Genomic DNA, 25,348 nt, shown 5'->3' on the forward strand with positions numbered 1-25,348 from the left:
TTTAAGTGTAAATAACATAAAAGTTCATATTTAATTTATGTTTGGTTAAAAACTCATTTTTGTTTTTGACAGGTTTTTATAATTCAGGTTCTAAAATTTTATGGTATCTTTATCTCTCTAAATAAAAGAAATGGGGAGATCCAAAATGGAGAAGATATTAACTATAATAGTCTAAACATTCATGCAAAAACTCATTAAAAAATCTACAAAGGTATACATTATCTGACTTTTTTTTTGAGGAAGTATACATTATCTGACTTAAAAACAGACACAAGAAATGTAGACGGAAAATCTTTTGAACTAAAGCTCAAAGAAAAATAGTAGGAAAACTAAAAGGAAAAATTAAAATATAGAAACCAAAAATATTTCTAACCCAACAAACATTCAGAAAATCATCTCACTTATTTTATTCGTTTTCTTTACATGTTCCTTTCCTGATTCCTGAATGCCGAAAATCTGGAACCCGACGAACCAAACACATAATAGTTTCGTCTTTCATTACTACACGAAATGGCACCAGTTTGGTCCTCATGCGCAAACCGTTTTCTTCTCACCACAATCAATCTCAAATCACCCTCTTATTTCACTTCCACCATTGCCATTGCTGCTATTGCCATTCATCTCCGTCTCTACAATACAATTCCTCAACCATATCAACATCACCCACAAAAACTCGTTTCATTTTTCAACCTAAACCACAAAGAATCCATAATTTCTACTATAAAATCTATTAACCATAACACTCATTTACTCCAAATCCATGCTCACATTCTCACAACTACCCTCATTCATGACTCTGCTGTTTCTCATCACTTCTTATGCCGCGTTGCACTCTCTGGCCCATTGCAAAACCCCAGTTATTCTCTTCGTTTCTTTGAGCAAATCAACCACCCCTTTGTTTCCCACTACAACACCATGATCAGAGCTTATTCCTTCACCGACTCACCTCAAAAAGCTCTTTTTTTATACCGAGACATGCGAAGAAGAGGCATTGCTGCAAACCCTTTAACGTCTTCCTTTGTTGTTAAGTCATGTATAAGGTTTTTGTATCTTCTTGAAGGTGTTCAGGTTCATTGCAACGTCTTCAAAGACGGGCATCAATCAGATACCATTTTGCTCACTGCTCTCATGGACTTGTATTCACAATGTCAGAAATGTGATGATGCATGTAAGGTGTTTGATGAGATGCCTCAGAAGGATACTGTTGCTTGGAATGTGATGATTTCTTGTTATATTAGAAATAATCGAACCCGGGATGCTTTGAGCTTGTTTGATGTTATGCAGAATGAAAGGTATGAAGGTGAGCCTGATGATGTTACTTGTTTGCTTCTTCTTCAAGCTTGTGCTCGTTTGAATTCGTTGGAGTTTGGTGAACGGATTCATAGTTATATTATGGAACATGGTTATGGAGGTGCTCTCAATTTGTCTAATTCTCTCATAACTATGTATTCGCGGTGTGGCTGTTTAGGTAAGGCTTATGAGGTGTTTATGGGAATAAAAAACAAAAGTGTGGTTTCATGGAGTGCAATGATATCTGGTTTGGCAGTGAATGGATATGGTAGAGAAGCTATAGAAGCATTTGAAGAGATGCGGAGAAATGGCATTCAGCCTGATGATCATACATTCACTGGTGTCCTTTCAGCTTGCAGTCATTCTGGATTGTTAGATGAGGGAGTGTCATTTTTTGACCAAATGATCTCAGAGTTTCGGGTAACTCCAGCCGTCCACCATTATGGCTGCATTGTTGATCTCTTGGGCCGTGCTGGCTTAGTTGATAAGGCCTATCAGCTTATTATGTCCATGGAGGTAAAGCCAGATTCCACGTTGTGGAGGACCTTACTTGGGGCGTGTAGAATTCATGGTCATGTTACACTCGGTGAAAGAGTAATTGAACAGTTGATTGAATTGAAAGCTCAAGAAGCTGGAGATTATGTTTTGCTTCTGAATCTTTATTCGTCAGCTGGACATTGGGAAAAGGTAGCAGAAGTGAGAAAACTAATGAGAGAAAAGTCAATTCAAACCACACCTGGTTGTTGCACAATTGAACTGAAAGGAGTTGTGCATGAGTTTGTTGTGGATGATATTTCACATTCAAGAAAAGTTGAAATTTATCGAACACTCGATGAGATTAATAAGCAGCTGAAGATAGCTGGTTATGTTGTTGAACTTTCATCTGAACTACATAAGATGGATGACAAAGGAAAAGGATATGCACTCTCTTATCATAGTGAAAAACTGGCTATTGCTTTTGGGGTTCTTGTTACTCCACCAGGCACGACATTGAGAGTGGCCTCTAATCTCCGGATATGTGTTGATTGCCACAATTTTCTGAAAATGTTTTCTGCAGTTTACAACCGTGATGTAATTCTCAGAGACCATAAACGGTTTCACCACTTCCGGGGAGGACATTGCTCCTGTACTGACTATTGGTAAAAAAATAAAGGGTTGTTGACATTGTAACGAAGAGCCACGAAAATTGGAAACTAGCTACCCTTACTACTGCTGGTTTATTGTTGAACAAAATTATATCATGGATGAATAATGATGGCTTAATTGAAATGCAACCATACAAATAACTACTTCTAAGGAGGTTTCAAACTGCATTTCAAGTGGGCCATAGCTTACTTTTGCTGAATCTGGTAGATAGATCAAGCAATTTTGCTCGTGCTATACATTAGATTGGACATCTGCCAAGCACCAAGGGCCTAAATGAAAGACATGGAAAGGGGTCTTAATGGTGCATCTGAGAAATTTGATGGTGGCATTTTTTGAGAAATTTTATTTACACTGAAGGAGGTCTATTTTTGGCTGATGGTACAACAATATTGAGTGTGTCATTTGACAAAAGACAAGGAAGGTTTGTCATGTGGTAACCAAGAGGATTTTGTTGCTCATCTGCTTATTTGGTTGTCATCATTTCGAGTGATGTTTAATTTTTGTGGTGTTCATATTGATTTCACTTTACAATGCCAAATGACATGTTGTACACCTTTTTATTTTGAGAAGCGATGTGATGTACACTTATTCATAGAAGAGCAACATAACATCAATAAAAATATCTACACGCAATTTTGACAACAAATTTCGTCAATAATTTAGTTCCATAATAAGATTTGGTTGATAATTAATGAATATAACAATGTCTTGCAATTCCATAATCATCAATTTTGGTTGTAATTACCCGGCCTACTCGTAACACTACCAACAGTGCTTAATATACAAGTAAAATATGTTTGTTTTGTTTTTGAAAGAAGTAAATCATGTTGTTCTTTTGAAAAATAGATCAACAACTAGCATGGACACCCGTGCCAAGCACGGGCTAGAATGTCGTTAGGGAATATTGTGATGTATCAGGTGTTACTTAAAATTTTAGATGGAGTTTTGGTTGTATCATTATCACTTGTGTGGTTTCTCCTTATCCAAATTGTCGATCTACATCAACGTAGGCTCCCACAGAAAGCCCAACGGTGGTATCACATTCGGGTTCGACGTTGTGGGGGATCGAGAGTTGTTCTTGGTGGTGGACTACAAACACAAAGATCCTAACACTTAATGGAGAGATGTTAATGTCTCAAGTGTGAGTTAAAATTCCGTATTGTATGCAAGAGTAGATGTGAGAAACATATAAGTGAAATGACTTATATACATAATGTCTCAAGACTTTGAAAGAAGATAGGATGTGAATCTCACTTCTGTGATTGATCTTAGCTTAATGTGATAATACAATCCATTGTAGGATCCTAGTCTAATGTGATGATTTGTTTCGTTATTTTTTGAGTGTCATTTGTTTAATTTTTCATCTTAAATTTTAGTTTTTGAATGTGATTAGCTTTCATGCACAAAAAAAAAAATAACCTTTGTCATTTCAAATTCCTTCACTTATGGTATTTCATGGGATCTTGCAATGGAAAAATGTATATGTATGATGAGTTGACAAAATACATATTCGTTAGACATTTTAAATAGATGTACATATTTTCAATAAATCTAATATTTTGGTAGCATAATTGCCCATTAATATTCAACTTCTTCAACAAATCCATAAAATCACCAGCAATTCATTATGTTTCTTATGCTCTCACGAATAAAACGCACGCTCCTTATTTTATTTTTCTCTTTTCATTTCTATCAAGTTCAAATTCATTTTTAATCTTCTTTTCTTTTATAATTTACTTTATCTATTCTCATGAAAGAAAGAAACAAACACCCCTCTATGAAACTGCCGCCAACCCACTTTTTTTTACCATGTCGTGTCTCTGACCTTATGTGATATCTCACCAGATCACATACATAATAGTCTCACACTTAAGGGAGAGATGTTTATGTTTCATATGTGAGTTAAACTTGTGTGCAATAATATACATTGAGTAACATATAAGCAAGAAGAACAATATACCTAATGTCTTAAGATTTTACGCAAAGATGTGATGTCAATCTCACTTGTGGAGTTTCTCATAGTCAAATGTGATGGTCCAACCCATTGTAGACTCCCTCAGAACTCTAAACATTATAGTGAGTTAAACTTGTGTGCAATAATATACATTGAGTAACGTATAAGCGAGAAGAACAATATACCTAATGTCATAAGATTTTACGCGAAGATGTGCTGTCAATATCACTTGTGGAGTTTCTCATAGTCAAATGTGATGGTCCAACCCATTGTAGACTCCCTCAGAACTCTAAACATTAATTTTATTTTATTTTTTTAGTTTTTAAATTTCATTTGTTTAACTTTTTATATCAAGTATAAGTTTTTGGATGTCATTTGCTTTCATACAATTTTTTTATCCAATCAATATTATATCAAATACCTCCATATTTGGTCTTTGGGTGAACGAACATGCGAATGGAAAAATACAAATGTGTTATGCTGAATTGAAAAAGTACATGATTATTAAACATTTTATAAAGATGTGGCGTTTTTTTAACCGAGTCTATTTTTTGGTGAAATATTTACTCTTAAATTTCCAACACTTTTTAACTGACCCATAAAATTGTCAGTAACTCGCTATATTTCCGATACTTCCATGGACAAAACACACACTATTTTTTTCCCTTATCATTTCTTTCATGTTCAAATTTCTTTTCATATTCTAATTTAATTTTATTGTTGCTAAATTTATTTCTCTCGTTTCATGAAAGATGGGAACACAAACTTCCCTCCGCCAAAACACCATTAATCCTTTTTTTTTAACCATGTTGTGCCTTCACCTAACCTTATTTGACTATCAACAAATTACAGACGCATTGAGTCTCACACTTTAGAGATATATGTTCCTCATTATTGGATGTCAAGGTAGACGTTGAGAAACATATAAGTAAGATGACCAATACACCTAATGCCTTAAGGTTTTGGATAATGATGTGATGTCAATCACAATTGTGTGGTTTCACTTAGCCTAATGTGATAGTCCAACCTACTGTAGACATCCTTAGAACTCTCAACATTATGATAAACGGTTTCGTTAGTTTTGGGATGCCAATTATTTAATTTTTATATCAAATTTATGTTTTTGGGTGTTGTTCACTTTCATGCAATATTTTTTAATCAATCTCTAAGATATTAAATTCCTTATCCTTTGATCTTTGGTGGAATTTAACCATAGATAAACACTTAAGTGTTATGCTGAGTTAACAAAATATGTGCTTAGTAAATTCTTTATATGTTGTTGCGTTTTTTTTTACCCGAATCTAACTTTTTGGTAAATTAGTTTTTTTAACGCAATCTAACTTTTTGGTAAATTAATTACACAAAAATCTTCAACTCCTTCAACAATTTCATAAAATCACTTGCAACTTACTTCGTTCTTTATAACCTCATGGACAAAATACACAATTCTTTTTTTTTTTTAACCGGTATCAGTTCTCTCAATCTCAAATTTATTTTTCATCTTCTAATTTCTTTGATCTCTTCTCATGAAATAAAGGAACAAAAACACACTTTTAGTAAATTACCATTAATCTACCTTTTTGATCATGTTGTACATCGGTTTGACCTTATTTGGCTATGTCACGTAATTACGGACACAGAGAATGTCACACTTGAGGGAGATATGTTATCGTGTAAAATAAGAGTTAAAGTTCTACAATGAAAGGAATAGTAGATATTGAATAAGATATAAGTGAGATGACTCACAAACGTGTGCCTAAATAATTTGGGAGAAATTGTGGTGTCGATATCATTTGTCTAGTTTCTTTTAGCCTAATGCAAAGATACAACCCAATGTAGGTTACACTTGCAGTCCCGAAATTATGATGATTTGTTTTGTTAGCTTTTGAATGTCATTTGTTTAATTTTTTTATGTTAAATATTATATTTTGGAAGTCGTTCGTTTTCATGCAATTTTTATTTGTCAAGGCAATAACTTTTTTTTATTTAACCTCTATTATTTTAAGTTCCTTCACTTTTAGTCTTTAGCGGGATATGACAAAGGAAAAACGTTTATGTGTTATGCTGAGTTGAAAAATACATGTTTATTGTACATTTTAAATTGATGTGACATTTTTAATGAGTCTAATATTTTTGGTAGAATAATTACTCAATAATATCCAACTCCTTCAACAAACTCATAAAACTACCCACAACTCACTCGTTTTCCTTGTCATTTCTTTCTAGTTCGAATAATTTTTCTAATTTAATTTCTCTCTTCTCATAAAATAAATGAGAAAAAAAAAACACATCTCTATGAAACCACCACCAAGCCACCTTTTTTACCATGTTGTGCCTCTGGCCTTATTTGACTATTTCATCATATCATAGACATAGAGAGTCACACGTTTAAGGGAGAAATGCTAATTTGTCATGTGTGAGTAAAAATTCTATATTGCCAGCAAGATTTGATATTTATGAACATATAAATGAGATGAGTAATATACATATTGTCTTAAGGTTTTGGATGAAGATGTGGGGTTTCTCATTTTGAAACACAATACCTTGGTATATGTTCCTCATCAATATTATTGGACATCCAACTTTAAATCTTAATTTGTGGTTTGAAATATGCAACTGTTAATATCATTCAAGAACTCAATTGAATACCATTTGCTTTGTAGCTTTTTATTTTGGTCAGATTGACAAACCAAATCAAAGCTAATATTTTCCTTCTCGTTTTCTGGAAACAACGATAGAATAATATTGTTAAAGTGCTCAAATGGGTCCAAAGTTTGAGCAAGTATCCCTCGCTCTTGATTTTTTTGGAGATCTATATATTTTCCAAATTATTTGGATAAACAAAGTCAATAAGGGAACACAATGAATAAGTTTGATCTAACCCACTTGTTTTGGCCTGAGACTACTTTTAAGGTCTCGTGTTTGATTCTCTCTGCTGCCTTCATATCAATTTTAAGGTCTCGTTTTTTCTTTTCAAATCCATGTATCAATGCTTCATTGATTTTCAATGGAATATTGAAGGATGAACCGGTTGTACGAACACCTGGAATTAACATGTAAGCTATGACCCTAGGAAAAAATGGTCAAATTGATAATAGATTAGAGCCTCGTAAGTATGTGGATAGCAGTTCAATTTCTGCCTCATGTGTATGGAAAATATTCGGCTGAGATGAGAGAACTCGTCTTATGTATCCCACAGGTTTTCCAACTAAGATTAGTCACTGCTAAGCGGTGATGTAAGCTTTATACCAATTTCATGATAACTCGAAAAAATATCAAATATAAAATTAGTTACCAAACTTAATTGATACATTTAATTAGTATATCTAATAAACATTAAAAATCAATATTTATTATTATTAATAATAATATAATAATAATAACATTAATATTTAAAAATTTATAATTTCAGCAAGCATTTATTTTGTATTATTTTCGACCAAAAATTTTCATCAATAAGTTAATCGATTGTTAGAGCATCCACAATGGACTTCTCCTTTTGGTTGCTTAAATGAGTCTCTATGTACATGTCACTTGCTCTTATAATTAATACTTAATAAGATTTAATCTTTCAAACTTTAGGAGTATATATGTTACCAGAATAACTCAAGGACTTTCTCTTAGTTCGTTCCTTTTATTTTTCTTTTGGTTTTCTTTACTTTTTATTTTCTTGTTATTTACTTTTTTCTTTGTTTGGTGTTTGCCCCTCAGCTTTTTGTTTAGCTTTATTGAGAAGGTTTTGGTCCATCCCCCAACTCCTTTTGTTCTTGTTTCCTTATATTTATGCATTTATAAAGTGATGCAGCTGGTTCATAATTGAACCCCATTTAACTAAAAACATAAAAAATCTCTCAAACTCAACACTTCAAAAAATATTAAATGGGTCTTAGTAATAAATAATTGTTGTGCATTTTATATTAAATGTGTAGTTTTTTAATAAATAATAGTTGTTTTCAATAAGAAGTTATTATTTTCAGTTGCTTTAACATGTGTAATATTGCATCTAAAAACCCATAGGTCTAGCCACTGTATATGTTCTACACCTAATTTTCTAGTTCTATCTAGTGGAGGTTCGGTTTAAAATTAACATAAAAAAAAATACACATTTGTTGGCTAGTGCCCCTTCTAAAATAGATATATTTTGATTAATGTGTATATACACTCTTTACAACTTTGTTTGTATGAGAAGTAGTACAATACTTATATTATTGAGTAAACGTGTTTTATTCAAAATATTGATTGTTATAATGATTTTTTTAAATTACCATTTACATGCTCTTCAAAGTCAAATGAGGTTTGGGTTTTATCATTTTTTTAAAAGTGAAAACAAACCAAACTGAATCGATGATGTACAGTTTGGTTCGACCAAAACTGCATTTAAATAAAAGAGGAATTCCCTCAAAAAAAATAAAAGAGGAATTTTTTTTCTTCAAATGTTTGTATTTATTTAATACTGAAAATAAAATATATGAAATTCCGTGAGAACACATAATTCAGAAATAAAGTTGCAATAAAAATTTAGATTTTTTTTTAGCAAAATTCAAAAATAATCATAGTACTAAAATTCAGAAAAACTTTTGCAACGTAAGAATCTAGAATATGTCAAAAGAGAAACTTAAGAATCCAGAAGAGAAGCTGCAACAAAGAAAAATGAAACCCTAATTCAAAATTCTTATAATGTAACACTAATCCAAACAACACAAAGAAGAAAAATAAACAAAAGCCTTAAAAAGACTAAAATACACACTTATTACATATGATTCGTGGTATAAAATGAGTAAATGACAAATTACCAAAAAAACTAAAGTTTGGCCCTGACAGTTAATATAAGATGCGCGACCTTGAACTGAATATATAGATAGGAAACTACTTTGTTCTCAATATTATAAAGGTCTCTGCAAAATAATGAACACATTGTAAACAAAACCGATAAAAGAAATTTCAATAATGTTGAGTTTCCTCCCAATTAGAAGAAACATAACCAAACTGGAAGGAATTAAAGTCGATTAAACTGAGATATACTTTAGTTATAAATCCGATAAGTTCTTTGTAAATTTGAGGAACCTTGAGTAGCAATATGGTCATCCGCAAACAAATATATGGGAAAATAAATATGTTACATTAATAGCAAAAGAAATTTAATGAATAAGATCATATCATTATATGATGAAAATAATGTCTCAAATGAAGCATTTTCAAAAATGATATATAGTAGACAATTATTTGGAACAAAATATAAATCATGAGAGAATTGGAACAAAATATAAATCATGAGAGAAGATTCAAGATCCCTTTCGTTTATGCCTTTCTTCAGCTTCAAAATCAATTTCTCAACAAATTATTTGATAACTAACATTCTCCCTCTTATTTTCTCATGTACAGCTAAAAATCCAACTATTAGCAATACAATCCTAAACCATGGTCACAAACCATGATGAAGGGGAACAGTCTGATGCAATCAACAATAAAATTTGATGAAATAGTAGGAACTAAAAGTGTTCTTGATCTTCTTACCGTTCTCAAAACCATTTTTGAAAAATAGTAATAGTGATGAGAATTGGATGGGAGATAAAGATCTGAGCTATTTTATTTCCTTTTTGTGACAAAAAGAATCATTACCTTTCACTATTTTATTTTGGTTTTAATTTGATTTTAATAGGTGAGAAACAATTCAACGATAGTCTTGAATTAGACCAATTGTCAACATTCTTTTTTAGGACTGTTATAAGTGTTGAATAATTTGAATTTAATTTCATTAATTGGCAGTTGATAGTTTCTTGTTTGATTTTTTTATGGGCAGTTTCTTGTTTGATTTGATATCAGGCAATTAAATTTCTAGATATCATTTTGATCATAATAATAAATCGAATGATTTCTTAAAAGAGAGGCAATATATGGAAGTATGTGTTGAGACTGAAATACCAGGTGCTAAGCATATACTCCCTCCGTTTCAAAATACATGTCCAAGTCAACCACTTCACACATGCCAATGCACAATTTTGACTGTTAATATCTTTAATTATCTAAAGTAAAAAATTATAAAAATTTAATATTTTGAAAATATTTGTCGAGACAAATCAAACAACATCTTACATGCTAATATTTGTATTTATAGATTAGTTAAAAAATATGATCAAAGTAAGTCAAGTGAATAGTGCACATTACAAAAAATGGACATGTATTTTGAAACGGAGGGAGTACCATGTAATGGAAATTTGAATTTTTCTAGCATTAATTAGCCTGACATTAATTAGAATGAGACTATAACATGCCACATGTACTTCTGAATGAAAATGGTTTCACTTGTTTATATTGTAGATGTAGATGTAGATTGTAGATGTCGATAAGGATACAGATAGAGATATTGATAGTTTAGCCGAGATTGTTGTCTTTTTTTTTAATATAATTTTAAAATAAATAAAAAAATATGGGTATGAAATAAAGGCAAATAAATATTATCGATGTTTGATGGTAGAAATAAATAAATATGGGGAGATAAAAATGGAATGCTTGATTAGGTGATAAAGAGTATTTGATGCATGTGAACTAATTTATCAAATGAAATGAATGGATGAGATTTGTTGTTAAAATAATTTATGTGAAATAATATATATCAACGCCATGTTTAGTGAAAATGAGTGATTGACAATAGAAACGAAAAAACTTAATAAATTAAATCAGTTCTTTTGAATAGGAGCAAATGAAAATAATAAAGAAAATAGTGAGGTTTAGATATAATTCATTGAAAAAAAAATAACTAAAATAAATTTTCTACATTTTCGCAGGGGTCGGTCTTGTTCTACAACATACATGAATAGTTTGCACCACAAAAATGTAAGATAAAAATATAATATCTTGAGAACTATCAACTAATATGTTACCCAAAAATACTTGAGAATTCTCTGTTTTTTTTTTAAGGAAGAATTCTCTTTTATATGCACAACTTCAACGTTGGAAGAACAAAACATTGACATGCCTTTCACATATCTCTCATTATTAATAGTGGCAAAAAAAATAGTTTTGGAATGAAGAAATCTGATTCAAAACGTCTTTCAATTACGTCGCTTCAAATTAATAGAAAAATAATGAAATTCATTAAAACGTGAAGCAAACTTTTTCAAAAGGTGTAAATATATATGGGGATGAAAACCCTAAAATTAACAGAGCCGACAGCTAAACCTATAATAATGAAATCAATAAAATTGAATTGGTCAGGAGGTAGAAATATTTGCATTTCAAATAAATGATATTATAAACAATTTGTACGAAAGGAAGATGCATATACAAATGATGAAAGACAAATTGACTATATATAGGAAAAAAAACTCAAGACTGGCTAACTTAATATGATGATGTGTTGATTACAATTTGATTGGATGATAATTAAGAATTATGTACCAACATGTAATTGGTACATATCTTGTCATAATCCGTTAGAACTCGAGGGTATCATAGGATGAATATGTGAATTTGAACAAAATACATGGATATATACAACATGTAGTGGAGTAATATCATAAATTGAATCAATTTTTGAAATTAGAGTGATGAAAAAAATATGTTAAGAAGAAAAGTGTTTCAATAAAATAAAAGAGAGATTTTGAGAATAATTTTAAAATTTTAGTATGAATTCTAAATGATGTGAAGATGTTTGAGACGGACAAACAATATTTATAGGAAAAAAGAAGCAAGTAAGTCACATCAATTATGCCATTAATTTAGTAATGAAATTAGTAACACATTAAATAGCAAAAATAATTTGAATAAAATATTCCATTTATTTTTTTGTCATTATAAGCCTTTTAGTCAACTTGCATAATCATGTTAATTACATAAGTCTTGCACAAATCACATAATATGTACCAATTACACAAAACATTAAATGCACCTTTAAATATAAGGATGCCATGTGTACTATCAAAATAAAATAGTGCAACCAAGTTGCTTGGGCTCCAGTGGCAAGGAGCTCCTTCCAAGGACGTACCCGGGGAATACCGGGTTCGATTCCCAGGAGGAACAACGCTTGGCCAGTGCGCATGCCTCTACGCATGAGCCGGATTAGTCGTCCACCTTTGGTGGGTCGGAAACCGGTGCGAAAGCCAAAAAAAAAAATAGTGCAAATATATATAATAGAGATAACTACCAATATTTTATCATTAAATAAAATTAATATGTGTTAAACATCAAAATATTCTGTCACCAATTTTGATTATTATTTTTTTGTAACTTGCGAAATTTCTACCAACAGTGTAAGAAATCCTGATTTTTGTATCACTTTTACTCCTCCTTCTCCCTGTTTCCCTCTTTTTTTTTTTATATCACATTATTATCCATCCTCTTTTTTTCTGTTGTCTTTCTCTCTTGCTTACACCACTCACACCCCGAGAAAAGTGTAAGAGAACTAATATTCTAGTGCAAAATGATCCAAATTTGTTGAAGTAAAAATATAGTACCATCACGGCAGAGTCAACATATAAAAAGCCAGATGACTAACAAGTAACAACTGAATCCTTCTATTAAAGGGTCATTTTAACTAGGCGTTGATGATAGTTTCACACTTTCACCGTATCTTCAATAGTTGATTAAAATGTTCAGAATGCAACTTTTACATTTATTCAATTCTAGTAGTACATGATAGTAAAAATTTATTGAGATTTCTGATCAAAAAAACTAAAGCCCAATATAGAGAACAGAAATGGAAGCCCCCTCCTGTTCTGCTAACCAATCTGGAAGTAGAATTGATACCATGGAAAATTCAAATCCTAAGTTCTGGAAGCAGTAAATGATGCTACAGTAAATCTGCAACCTAAGTTCTCTAAGTAATGTTCATGCTCAAATAAATCCATAACCCAAGAAATCACCCGTTGACATTCTCTCATAAAGACGCTAGAGATTATAGAATAAATGCTTTCACAAAATAAACTAAGCAGTAACAGTTTGCTTTTGAGCAAAAGCAACCCCCTTCTCGATGCTGGCCTTAAGTTCTGGCTTAAGTGCTTCCAAAGCCTTCTGCTCATACTCACTCAATCCTTGGAGATCAGTTGGAATTAAAGCCTCGACTCCTTTCCTACCAATCTTCACCCTTGAAGCAAAAAACGGAAGGTCGGTCAGATCTGACTGTACGAATGAGCACTCATACACATCAGCGTCTCCGTCAAGTGCACGAAGAGACGATTCAACAAATCTTGCTGCTGCATAAGCCATTGACAAAGTAGCAGACCCTGCACCAGCCTTCGCCTCAACAACCTCAGTTCCAGCATTTTGAATCCTGACAGTTAGCTCCTCAATTTCTTCATCAGTGAAACTCACTGAGGGTTTTGTCTTTGACAAGAGAGGAAGAATTGTAATCCCGGCATGACCTCCAACAACTGGAACATCCACATCAATCAACCTCAGGTTCTTCTTCTGAGCAACAAATGTGTTTGCCCTCACAACATCAAGTGTAGAAACACCAAAGAGCTTCTTAGGATCATAGACACCCTTCTGTTTTAGAATTTCAGCGGCAATAGGAACTGTAGAGTTCACTGGATTACTGATAATATGAATAAAAGCATTGGGGCAATTATCTGCAACGGCAGTGACCAAGTCCCTGACTATACCAGCATTGATGTTGAAAAGGTCGTCACGAGTCATGCCGGGCTTCCTAGGAACACCAGCAGGGATAACAACAACATCCACACCTTTCAAACAATTTGCTAACTCAGAAGCACCTGTGAAATCCAAAACTTTCGAAGGGGTGTTGCAATGACTGATATCAGCAGCAACTCCCTTAACATTCGCAATATCATAGAGATGCAGGTCGGAAACCAAAGGCGACATCTTGATGAGAAGTGCCAGTGGCTGACCAATCCCTCCTGCAGCACCAAGAACCGCTACTTTGTAGGATGCCTGAGGCTGCAAGTTGCGGGTGAGGTTTCGGTTTTCCTTTTGAGCTTTGGGTGCAAAAGTTGCACGGAGAGCGGCACAAGTTTCTTTGCCAGAGAAAGATGATTCAGAGTCACATCTGAGAGATGGCATGGCTTTGAGGCCAGAGAAGGTGTTGAAATTAACCTGGGAATTGAATTTCAAACCAAAAGGACTAGATTGAGGAAGTGACCTCCCTGTTTGGGTGGTTCCAATAGTAAAAGTAGCTGATGCTGCTGCCGCCATCTTAACTTCTGAAAACACAACACACCAAGTCCCATTTCATCAACACACGCACAAAGCCAAATAAAAATCCAGAAAATAAATTAAAATTATGTTAGGTTGGCTTGATTAAAACTGGTTACGGCCCTACTAGCTTAGCTTATTTGAGCTAATCCACTAACATAAGCACTTATGAGATAATTTGGAAGAGCTTATGAAAACAGATTTAAAACTTTCTATAAGTTTTTTTCAGCTTATTGCCATAAGCTCTCTAGGATAGTTAATAAAAACAGCCTGTCTCCATTTAATTCATTTTTTTCAAACTTTTACTGGTGTCAACATGTCTGTGTCTCTGTGATACATGTCTTCTACCGGAAGCGTAAGTGCTACAGAGCTTATAGCTTATTGAAAACAATTTCACTTTTTGCTATAGAAACAAATAACTTGTATATAAACGTTTTAAGGATATAACACACAGTCGATTCAATAGTTTATCTAAACAGAGCTTAAATGCATTGGAAACTACACCTGCGCATTCAAAGGTGTAACAATTATCATACGTGTATTTTTTTTTCAGTGTGAGTATAATAATTTGAGTGATAAATGCAAAGTTTATAATGGAATCAAGAAAGATAATTAAAAACGGGATGTGGAATAAGTAAGATTAAGAGAAGAATACATTGAAAGAACAGATCTGAAAGAAAAAACAAAAGGAAAAAGAGAAATTCATAGTGAAAGTTGAAAATAAATTGAAGTGAGATGAGATCTGGAAAGAAACGAACCTGGGAAAGGAATGGTAATGGGAATTGGAAGGAGAAGTTGAGAGAGAGAGAGAGAGGGAGAGATTTAAGAAGGAAAATTGGGTTTGAAATCTCCGCCAACGGGTTGAGGACGAATGGTAATGGTATTCGGTGATGATGCTACCGAAAGCGAGCACATAAATATAACCCAACAAACTACGTCACCGCAAGCTAAACAAAACAGAATCTACTCCTGAATTCGTACCCTCACTCTCTTATTACATCTCCACCGTTCTTTTAGTTCCCACACGTTTCTCATTTTACCTTTTTTGGTATAAAATATCTCAACTGATTTAAAGTTAGTCATATGATGTGCAAAGTTACACTAGTACCACTCAAATAGAAATCATATTTCAATTTCTTTCATTATCTTTTGGTTATAAATAACCTATAGTTGAACTCACATATTTTAGTTCTAGTTCTAGGGAGTTTAACTCGGTTTGAAGAGATGTTATATTAAAAGTAAATTGTCATTTTGGTTTCTGATTTTGCACGGGTTTTTGATTTTGCACCTCGTTGACACAAAGGTCTCTGACTCAACATTAAATGCATAGTAATCTATGAATGTGTGCTTTCGTTATCACTTTCTGACTTTGGTTATAAAATAACCTATAATTGAACTCACATATTTGAATTCTCTTAAGCCTAACTCGATTTCGAGAGACATTGTATTATACATATAAGAGTCAACAGATTCATATCTCTCTTTATCTACTTATTCATATTAAAGGAGAAATTCTCATTTAATCACATTAAATGTAAAATTTTAACAACTTAACTACTTACAACAAAAAAAAACGAATACAAATTTTTGAGAAGTTGAGAATTGCAAGTTGGAATTAGTGCATGTTGCATATCAAATATTTCTGCAATTTTTTTGTCAAGTAACATGTTGGCTAAAAACTTTCTCTTTAAAACGAATAAGTAAATATTTTGAAATTCGACTATCGCAATGTTTCTATCAGTTGAGATATTTTGAGGACGACAAATGTTATGCAGATTATTAATTAATAACATTTCTTCTAAAATTTATATCCCCCTTTTTCTCTTATAATTTCAATGTTTTAATTCTCAACAAAATTATTACATTATTATCAATTAAAAGTTTAAAAATATTAATTCGGTAAACACAATGGTACTCATGAACTTTGGTTGGATGTATACCTCACATCCAATTACTAAACACAATATCATATTTTATATTAATTTATATTAAAATAAATTCAATTGCTACAAATTTTGCCTACGTAAGAATTTACTTATTAACATTTTCTTATATCAGATCAGATACAATTATATATGATGATGAATTTTGTTGAAAAGATTACTTGATAGTTGTCCTCTTTATACAGCCCTGAATAATATACTAATTAACTCTGGCCCTTGAATAGAACCAAGAGAAAAGGCCGCCATTCTCGATTATATTTTTAATGAAGAAGCAGACTTTGAGCGCAGATGTAATTGTCATTACATCATTGGCATACATGTCATTAGCCTTAATCTCAATTCTTTTTCATTTTTAATTGATAATTATTCTCAATTGCTTTTCCTCCAGTCAATTTCTTTCAATCCCTTTCTCAAAAGAGGACGTGGGAAATCATAAACTTGAAAAGGATTATCTATTATTATTGTCCAAATGATAAAAGGATTATCCATATTCAACGTTTTTCTTAATAAACAAAAGTTTAGACGACTTGAATCTCAAGAATACATATTATCACATAGAGCTTTACAAAAGTACTTACATATTATCCACCGATAAAATTCTTACATTGACAGCAAGATTCGAACTCAAACCTTTGTAAGATCATTAAGAATCCTTATCAACTAGACCAATTATCATTGGTATATTTAATGTTCTTACTCTCTCACAAGATATATATAACTAACATAAGGGAATTACAGCCTAAATCAAATCTCATAAATTCCAGCTGATAAATACTACATGCAAAGTAGTTTGAGCTCTTAAACTTTTACATGTGCTTTCAAATTTCAATCAATCCCTGCTATGCTCCAATCACCAGTCTATATTGGGATTGCATGAAAATTTAACCCGTTTGCTTATACAGATAATTAACACTTATAAGAGATCATGTTTACTACGAAAGCAAAAATGAATGATAAATTAATATGTATACAGGTCAGGCAGACACTGATGAATGACTATTGTGGTCATACATTAAGTTTGTCCATCTCCCTCCTTAGAGCATTAGCCCTAACCAAGCTCCCAATGGTGTTGATAGCCAACTTGATATCCTCCAATGGACTCCCAGGCACAACAGTCTTGTACAGATAACTATCAAATGTCATCTTCTGCACATATTCATCAGCACACATTTCAACAAAAGCTTCCCTAGCAGGATTGGACCTGTAAAACACCTTCTGAAGAATATCCAAAACCTTGTAAGTAGGCCAGTAAGTCTTGTCCCATTTCTCCAAATACTTCCTCAAATCCCCTTCTTCAACCATCCTCTTCCCATTTGCCGAACCCTGCACAATTGCCTCTGCACACATCCTCCCACTCTTGGCTGCGAAATAGATTCCTTCTCCGGAACATTTGGTCACGTAGCCAGCAGCATCACCCACAAGCGCCACCCTCCCTGACAATCTTCGTGGCCTTGGATGTTCTGGTATAGGGTGAGCCTCCACACGGATAATCTTGCCCCCTAAGATCTTGTCCTCGGCTCTTTTCCTTGTTGCTAGTTGGAATTTCTTGATGTCTCCCTTGTGTGTCACAGTTCCGGTGCCGACAGCAACATGGTCACATTTTGGGAACACCCAACCATAGAAGTCAGGAGAAACGTCGTCACCCACATACATCTCCGCAAGATCCTCGTAATAAGTCATTTTGTCATCCGGGATTTTTATCCTCTCCTGAGAAATTTAACCATACCATCAAAATGAAACATGCTAATGTCGAGTGTTTCCTTTCAAAAATAGAAACCACATATAAACCATAAAACACCACAATGAACTACATCTAAGTCAGAGTGAATCACCAAATTAGTCTTGAAATAGTAGGATTAGACAACTTGGCCTTAAATGAGTAAATGAGACCAATGACAAAATTGGCATGCACAAAAGGACTAATACATCAAGTATTGTTCAATTTAAGGGATCTATCAGTGTTTCATTAATTTAAATTGACTGACCCTGCACAAGACAAGACTATAAATTGATAATTTATTCTCTAATTATATGAAACCTTCCTAAATACGGATTTCAAACTCAAATGACATTGAAAAGCAAAGTAAAACCAAAATAATAACACTAATGTGAACCATGTTATAGAGTATTTACCCTTAATTTTAAGACCAAATTGTTACATCTTACAATTTTAAAATTAAATTGGTAATTTAGTTAAACTTTGATAGTCCTAGAACCCGATTAAAGACTCGGTTGACATTGAACACCAAAAATTGCTAATTCACAGAAATAAGAAACAAAGCAAGCAAAGACTAGCTAGAAGAACAAACCTGAAATGCAATAGCATATTCATAATCACCAGCATCAATAGACTTAGCAACTCTAGAATTAGCTCCATCAGCACCAATAACAGCATCAACTTCCAAAGTAGTTTTTTCACCAACCCCACCAGTTTTCCCATCATAAGAAGAATAATGAAGAACATAAGGCGCATTCTTTTGTTTAGGAATATCCATTTTCAAAAACAACCCATTGATAATATTCGCTCCATTTTCCTTAGCCCTATTTCTAAGATAATCATCAAGCACCTCACGCCTCACCATACCAATATACTCATGAGACTTAAGTGTCCTACCAATGTCGACGGCGACATTCGACGGAGAAATCATCTTCATCTTGGTAACACGGCGGTCAATGATGTCTAGTGGAAGGTCGAACTCACCAACCATGCAGAGAGGAATGGCTCCTCCACATGGTTTGCAGTTGTCCATTTTACGTTCGATGAGGAAGGTTTCTATTCCACCTTTTGCTAGTGTTTCTGCTGCTGCACCACCTGCTGGACCACCGCCGATGACAGCGACACGGAGGTTACGGCCATCGATTTTTGGGCTGGTTGCTGCAGCAACGACGGTGAATTTGCGGCGGTGGGAGATGGGTTTGGGGCGGTAGGAGAATTGGGTGGTTTCTGGTGAGGAAATGCGGAGGCCGAGGAAGGATTTGAGGGCAATGGAGCTCATGGTGATTGAGGGAAAGTGAGGGAGTGAGGAATGAGGGGTTTGAAATTTTGTGGTGATGTGTTTTATTGGAATGGTGGATATGGTTTGTGATTTGTGGGAGTTTATGGCCGTTGGATGGATGCGATGGAGAGTTGAGATTTCATGTGGATAGATTTTGGGATCATGGATTGTGGTCCTTTGCTTGTCTGTTTGTACTTTGAGTTGAAGACTTGAAGTTGTGGTGATGTTTGTTTTTTGAGTGGCTTATGTTTTGCCACGTTATTGTTGCTATAAGTGGTGTTTCTTTAACTTATTTTTTCATGCATTCAATGTAAATTTGACGAATGATGACATCGGTTACATTAATTCACCGCTTCAACGAACTAATGAGTAGTTCACCAAGTAAAAGTACAAGCATGAATGCATACTATGCTATGATTCATGTTTTAACTTCATCAAACACTTAAAAAGACAGTTTGGGACACTGATTCACTGCAGTCGATTGTTGTTCAGAGTCACTGCAGTCAAATGAATACCTACCGTTGGATTTACCAAATGCTATATTTTTTGCCACATATCCTCTTTTGTTTATTTGGCTACATTGACCGAAGTTTCTTCTCTTTAACCGGCACTGTTCATCTTCTTCTACCACTTCTGCAATCGTCAAGACCAGAAGCGTCTAAAACCGCGTTGGAACTATGATTTTATATTCATCAACCCCACATCTCGTTTCACGTGTTCCCCTTTTGCAAGCTTTTGGTCAAAATCTTCATTTGAATCTTCACAATTTCAAATCTTATTTCATTGTTAAGGATTTCAAGACTGCATGAACCATCTAATAAAACCTTTTTGTTTGTGTTATTGAATTCACGGTTCATTTGTTTGAATTTGGTTATAAACATTTTACTTTCATTTGAATTGGAATTCACGAATCACAATTTATCTCATTAAAAAACATTTACTTTCAATTGAAACACAATTCTAAAATCCAGAGTAATTCAGAATGTGAGACCTGCTCAACCTATTCCTCGGATCAACCAAACCAATGGCATTTTTCCCTACTGAGCTTGGCAGTGAGAACGGTGTAGAAAACTACACAACAGTGGTGGGGTTTGCCGCGGTGGGAGGTCATATTTTCTGAGTGAGAAAACATCCCTTTCAGCTGAACTGACGAAAACCACACGGCGGTGCTAAGTGATTTACATTGTAGCTTGGAATGGTCGGGGAGAGAAAGAGATGTTAATGTGTAAAAGAGAGAACTAAAAAATAGGCAATATGTAACGGTTAGATATATCGAAAGGTTGTGAAACCTCTGACTGTGTGAATGCGGTAATTATGTGACTGTCGGGAATCCAAATCCGACAGTTGGAAGTCCACCTTAGTTCAAAGGAGTAGTTGTAATACATCAATGGTTCTGATCTTGTTTATATTTACTGGTGATTCTGATCTTGTTAAGTTAATTGTGTGTTTATGTTATTATGCAGGGGATCTAAATCCTCCTATATATCCATAATTGTACATTTTGTTAAGACGTGCTCTTAGATTGTTTTCCTTAGCATTGGGTTTCAGCATAATTAAACGTGGGATGTTTTGATATAAGAATAAAGAATGTGAATCATTATGAGTTTGTAACAAGGTTTATCATTCTTGCAAGCCGATCATACTTTTTTTTTTCTTGCAAGCCGATCATACTTGTGAGCCTATTTTTGGGAAAATATTTTCCCTTCAATGTTGCAGGTTGTGAAGAATTGGTCCAATGAAGTTTTGTCATTTGAAAAATATAGTTAATTTTTTTTTTTTTAGTTTCATAAATTTTGAAGGTAAATATTTTGATAAGGATATGATATAGATTTGAAGTTTATTTTGATTGTTATTTGGTTTTAAATCAAATCTTTTGGATAATATAGATTTCAAAGATTCATATCATATCATTTCTATCTGAGAAATAAGGCAAATATAAATTACTTAATTTTAGGGTAAGGCAAATATAAATTTGTTATAGATATTTGATTATTATATATACATGTTGAAGATATGTTGTCTTTCACTAATGAATCTCATGTTATTGTGATATAATTTGGTAGTACAAAAATAAAGATTGCACTCTTTTAATATTTTAGAAACATTTATTCTAAAATTATGTTTTATTTTGCTCAAAGAATCATTTGGTATATATGCAAATCAAATTGTAGCATGAATATTTTTGGCATATATAGATTCAATTTTTATTTGATTCAAAATTGAATATTTAGATTATAACATGATTACGATGTCAGAGTTTATTGTTTTTTTTTAGGGAAATGTCAGAGTTTATTGTTATTAAGTTTTCTACAATAATATATATTTTGTCTTAATCACGCATTTTGGATATATTTTATGTTATGTTTGTTGTTGTTTTTATACGATAATATGAATTTGCATTGTCATACACACATTTGTGTGATTTTTGACTTGCATCGTCTTTTCAATTCTTGTGAGTTTGTTTGCACACTTACGGGTTGATGGACAACCTTATGGTTACTCAGTGGTATAATGGATTAATTCAGCATACATTATATACGTGAATAGTGCCTTATAAATTTAAGACCATTCATATTTAATTTACTGTGAAATGTCTAGTAATTGTGGTTGAGTTGGTTGAAAGAACATGTTGTCAAAGTAACATGTTGCATAGTTTGACTCAAATGAACTTACAAAAGACGTATTATAAAATTATGCGTGTGAATTGCAGTCGGCCCCAAGGAAGGCGTAGCTTGGTCAGATAATGTGAGGTGCTTATAAAGTAATTTTCCTCGTGGATAATACGATGTCTGAAGGTGACAATTATTTCATATGAATTATCACCTCATTTACTATATAAAAATATCTAGTAATTGCAGTTGAGTTGGTTGAAACAACATGTTGTCAAAGTAACTTTTGTTGTGTATGCAGTATGCAATTATTTATGCGAGTTGTCGTTGACCCCAAGGAAGGCACAACTTGGTCGAACAGATGCATATATGTGATGATAAATATATGGTGATTACAAAGTAATTTTTCATATGGACAATAGGATGCCCAAATGTGATTGATGTTTGATTGGAATTATACCAATGTTTGACCATTGCGTTGAGAGTATCACTTGCAATTAGTTTTTACAATCCAAAGATTGAGAATTAATGATGCGCTTGAAATTTTGTTTAGCTCTTTTAATTTATAAATGAAGATGCAAATGTCTCTATAATATTTTATATATTGTTTTATTGACATGTATGATAATGTTACATGAGTGTAAACTTATTCATATATTTAACAGTTTACATTTACACATATAATAGTAAACATATGACAATTATGAGAATTTATTGTTTGTTAAAGTAAATTGTCATTATTTGATCATTGCTGTAAAATACCACTAACAATTGATATTATTGTTTGGATATTGATGGTGCACTGGGTATTTTGGTGAGTGTTTTTGTTACTTTTGTTCTCTTTAAGCTAATATAGATTATGTATCTACTAAAAGTTCTAACTTTTGTTCTCTTTTGAGTTAAATTGTTTAACTCTTAAAAGTTATAACTTTTATGATTTAAAGAAGAATATTGACATTGTTATTGGATCTAGACCTTAGATAAGGATGATGAAACTCACACCGTCTCATTAACTCGATATCTAACGTAAGAATCAACTTTAACAAGTTAGTATACAACAAATCTGACAGATTGTATAATCATAAAGCTAAAATTTCATAAATATTAAATGTGTTATTGGATAATTTTAATTTGGACCAGTGAAAGTTGGTCTCCAACTTGGACCAGTTGAAAGTTGGCCTTAGATTTAATAATAATAAATGTGGATGGATGTGATTGAGGGTCTAGTACCTGTTTTATAAGTTCAATGATATCCAAGCCTATTGTAAATATGACATCACAGTAGCAAGTTTGTCTTTTTGTGAACATGAATTTCTAGACCGAGTCAAATCATAGATATGTAAGTTGGGCAGGGTCATAACCTTGTACTTTTGGGCAAATGATTTACTGATGAGTGTGACCTTCCCACTAGGGAGGCTTTATCAAAAAAAAATAGTCTTATCTTATCAACAAATGACATATCTCTGCAATCTAAATACTTACATCCACGATATCTTCTGCTGCACACATATCCTTTGCCCCTTCACATCTCCACATCTCTTTACTTTTATACTTTAACATTTTCACAGCGGATTGCAAATCAAAAATTAAATTGTTTAGATCATAGATAAACCTGCCCATGAATAAATGATTAATAATGTTTTTAGAATGACCTTTGAAGAGCTCTTCTCGTTTGCATACGTGTATGGCACATGACATCGGATCCTTGTCATCGAGATATCATTAACCATTGATACAATGTTCCTTGCGGTACCCTAAAGAAACACAGGAATATGTGCGTATCAGACAATATAGAATAAATGCTGAGCATCAAAATTTTCTGGAATTTTCCGAAAATATTTATGTACCGAAAATCCTTTTGTTGGGGGTGATGTCAAAATTTAAAAGGGTTAAAATTGACAATTTTTTATAGTTTGTTGGGGGTGAAGGATGAAGTGTAGGGGTAGAGAGTATAATTTCATTTGTCATTTTGTGGAAATGGTATTATAGGGTGGGTCATATCCAATTTTAGAACATTTTAGTTTTCGTGCAACTTAATTTTCTTTTTTGAACAAGAACAACTTAACTATTGGTGCATCCTTAATAAAGAAAACTTAATTATTGCTGCAGTTTAACTATTGGATTTGATAAATAAAATTTTCCCTTAAATTCATTTTTTAAATTTGAATTGCATATAATTTCAAAGATTTTTTTTAATAAATTGATAAGATTTAGTTAATTAGTGTCATATATATATATATATATATATATATATATATATATATATATATATATATATATATATATATATTTATGTGAAAATAACTATGGGTGAAAAGAGTTTCGAAAGAAAAAAAAACTACTTTATAAAATTTTATCTAGTTTGTTAATTTCGATAATTTATTTTTTATTTTGAATAAATTTCAATAATTTTTGTATAATGAGCTATTTGTTTTTTTTTTTTAGAAATAAAACATTACTAGATCGTTTTTTTTTTTAAATAATCAACTGAGTCAATTATTATAGGATGAAGGGAATTGTTTGTAATTTTGACAAAAATATACATAGTATAAGAGTTGAAGGTCTTAGCTTCAAATTCGACAAATGATTAAATATTAATACAACTACTACTAATTGCTAATTTTTATCATTCAACAAATAAAAAGAGTTTTGTACCCTTATATCATATGTGTCAATTTCTTACCAACATCCTAAAGAATACTCTCTTAATTTATGAGTTCAACTAATCCAATATTATTTCTATAATAATTAACTTAAACGCATATATTACTAAACAAATATTTGCAAACACAGTGGCGACACTTGACACACTTAATGTTACATGTTCATCTATCTTTGACGGTGATTACATAATAATACATATTATGTTTCAGGGGATATACTATATGTTTGCTTATCTTACTTATGTTTAGAGTAAAGATACAACTTTCAACTTCCTTACACTCAACCTCTCTTGCAATATAACCATCAAATCAACTTTTTTTTAAAAAGAATATGCAAGATTTTAATGACTTTTAAGATTTTAAAAGACTTTCAAGATTTGTAATTTGGATTTCAAAGGATTGATATCATAAAATTTTATAGGATTTGAAATAACTTTTAATTATAACACTCTCTGATACAATATTCTCAATAAACATTTTTTTTACTCAAACCCTTTTTTATTTTTTTAAATTCAAATTATTCCCACAAAATTCAATTCTACATATTTTAAAGAGAAATGCTTATTTATCTTGAAATTGTTTATTTGGACAAAGTTAT

The 25,348-nt window shown here is 32.4% G+C and overlaps 3 protein-coding genes across 3 annotated transcripts; 1 reads left to right on the forward strand and 2 right to left on the reverse strand.

Annotated features, from left to right (window-relative positions):
• The first annotated feature begins 284 nt into the window (after positions 1-284).
• On the forward strand, positions 285-3,082 carry LOC146901898 (Pentatricopeptide repeat (PPR) superfamily protein). Its single transcript, XM_085735218.1, has one exon. The coding sequence runs from the start codon at positions 511-513 to the stop codon at positions 2,431-2,433; it is 1,923 nt and encodes a 640-aa protein (XP_085591344.1). The 5' UTR covers positions 285-510; the 3' UTR covers positions 2,434-3,082.
• Positions 3,083-12,880: 9,798 nt separating this feature from the next.
• On the reverse strand, positions 12,881-15,428 carry MDH (malate dehydrogenase). Its single transcript, XM_085733999.1, has 2 exons — positions 15,298-15,428; positions 12,881-14,547 (listed from the first exon to the last, which is right to left on the reverse strand). Exon 2 carries the CDS (start codon positions 14,537-14,539, stop codon positions 13,313-13,315), a length of 1,227 nt encoding a protein of 408 aa, XP_085590125.1. The 5' UTR covers positions 14,540-14,547; positions 15,298-15,428; the 3' UTR covers positions 12,881-13,312.
• Positions 15,429-17,214: 1,786 nt separating this feature from the next.
• Positions 17,215-19,510, reverse strand: LOC146901900 (Pyridine nucleotide-disulfide oxidoreductase family protein). The gene is made up of 2 exons (XM_085734001.1): positions 18,792-19,510; positions 17,215-18,189 (listed from the first exon to the last, which is right to left on the reverse strand). Exons 1-2 carry the CDS (start codon positions 19,476-19,478, stop codon positions 17,488-17,490), a joined length of 1,389 nt encoding a protein of 462 aa, XP_085590127.1. The 5' UTR covers positions 19,479-19,510; the 3' UTR covers positions 17,215-17,487.
• Between the last annotated feature and the right edge of the window lie 5,838 nt (positions 19,511-25,348).

This window comes from Medicago sativa, chromosome 8 (assembly GCF_051527215.1).
Source record: "Medicago sativa cultivar Bolivia chromosome 8, Bolivia_mono, whole genome shotgun sequence".
Classification (NCBI taxonomy): domain Eukaryota; kingdom Viridiplantae; phylum Streptophyta; class Magnoliopsida; order Fabales; family Fabaceae; genus Medicago; species Medicago sativa.

Bases quoted from the DNA above. Each gene is read 5' to 3' on its own strand.
- MDH (XM_085733999.1), bottom strand. From the start codon at position 14,539: ATGGCGGCAGCAGCATCAGCTACTTTTACTATTGGAACCACCCAAACA.
- LOC146901900 (XM_085734001.1), bottom strand. From the start codon at position 19,478: ATGAGCTCCATTGCCCTCAAATCCTTCCTCGGCCTCCGCATTTCCTCA. The intron at 18,190-18,791 runs GTTTGTTCTTCT...TAAATTTCTCAG, and splicing joins AATATGCTATTGCATTTCAG to GAGAGGATAAAAATCCCGGA.
- LOC146901898 (XM_085735218.1), top strand. From the start codon at position 511: ATGGCACCAGTTTGGTCCTCATGCGCAAACCGTTTTCTTCTCACCACA.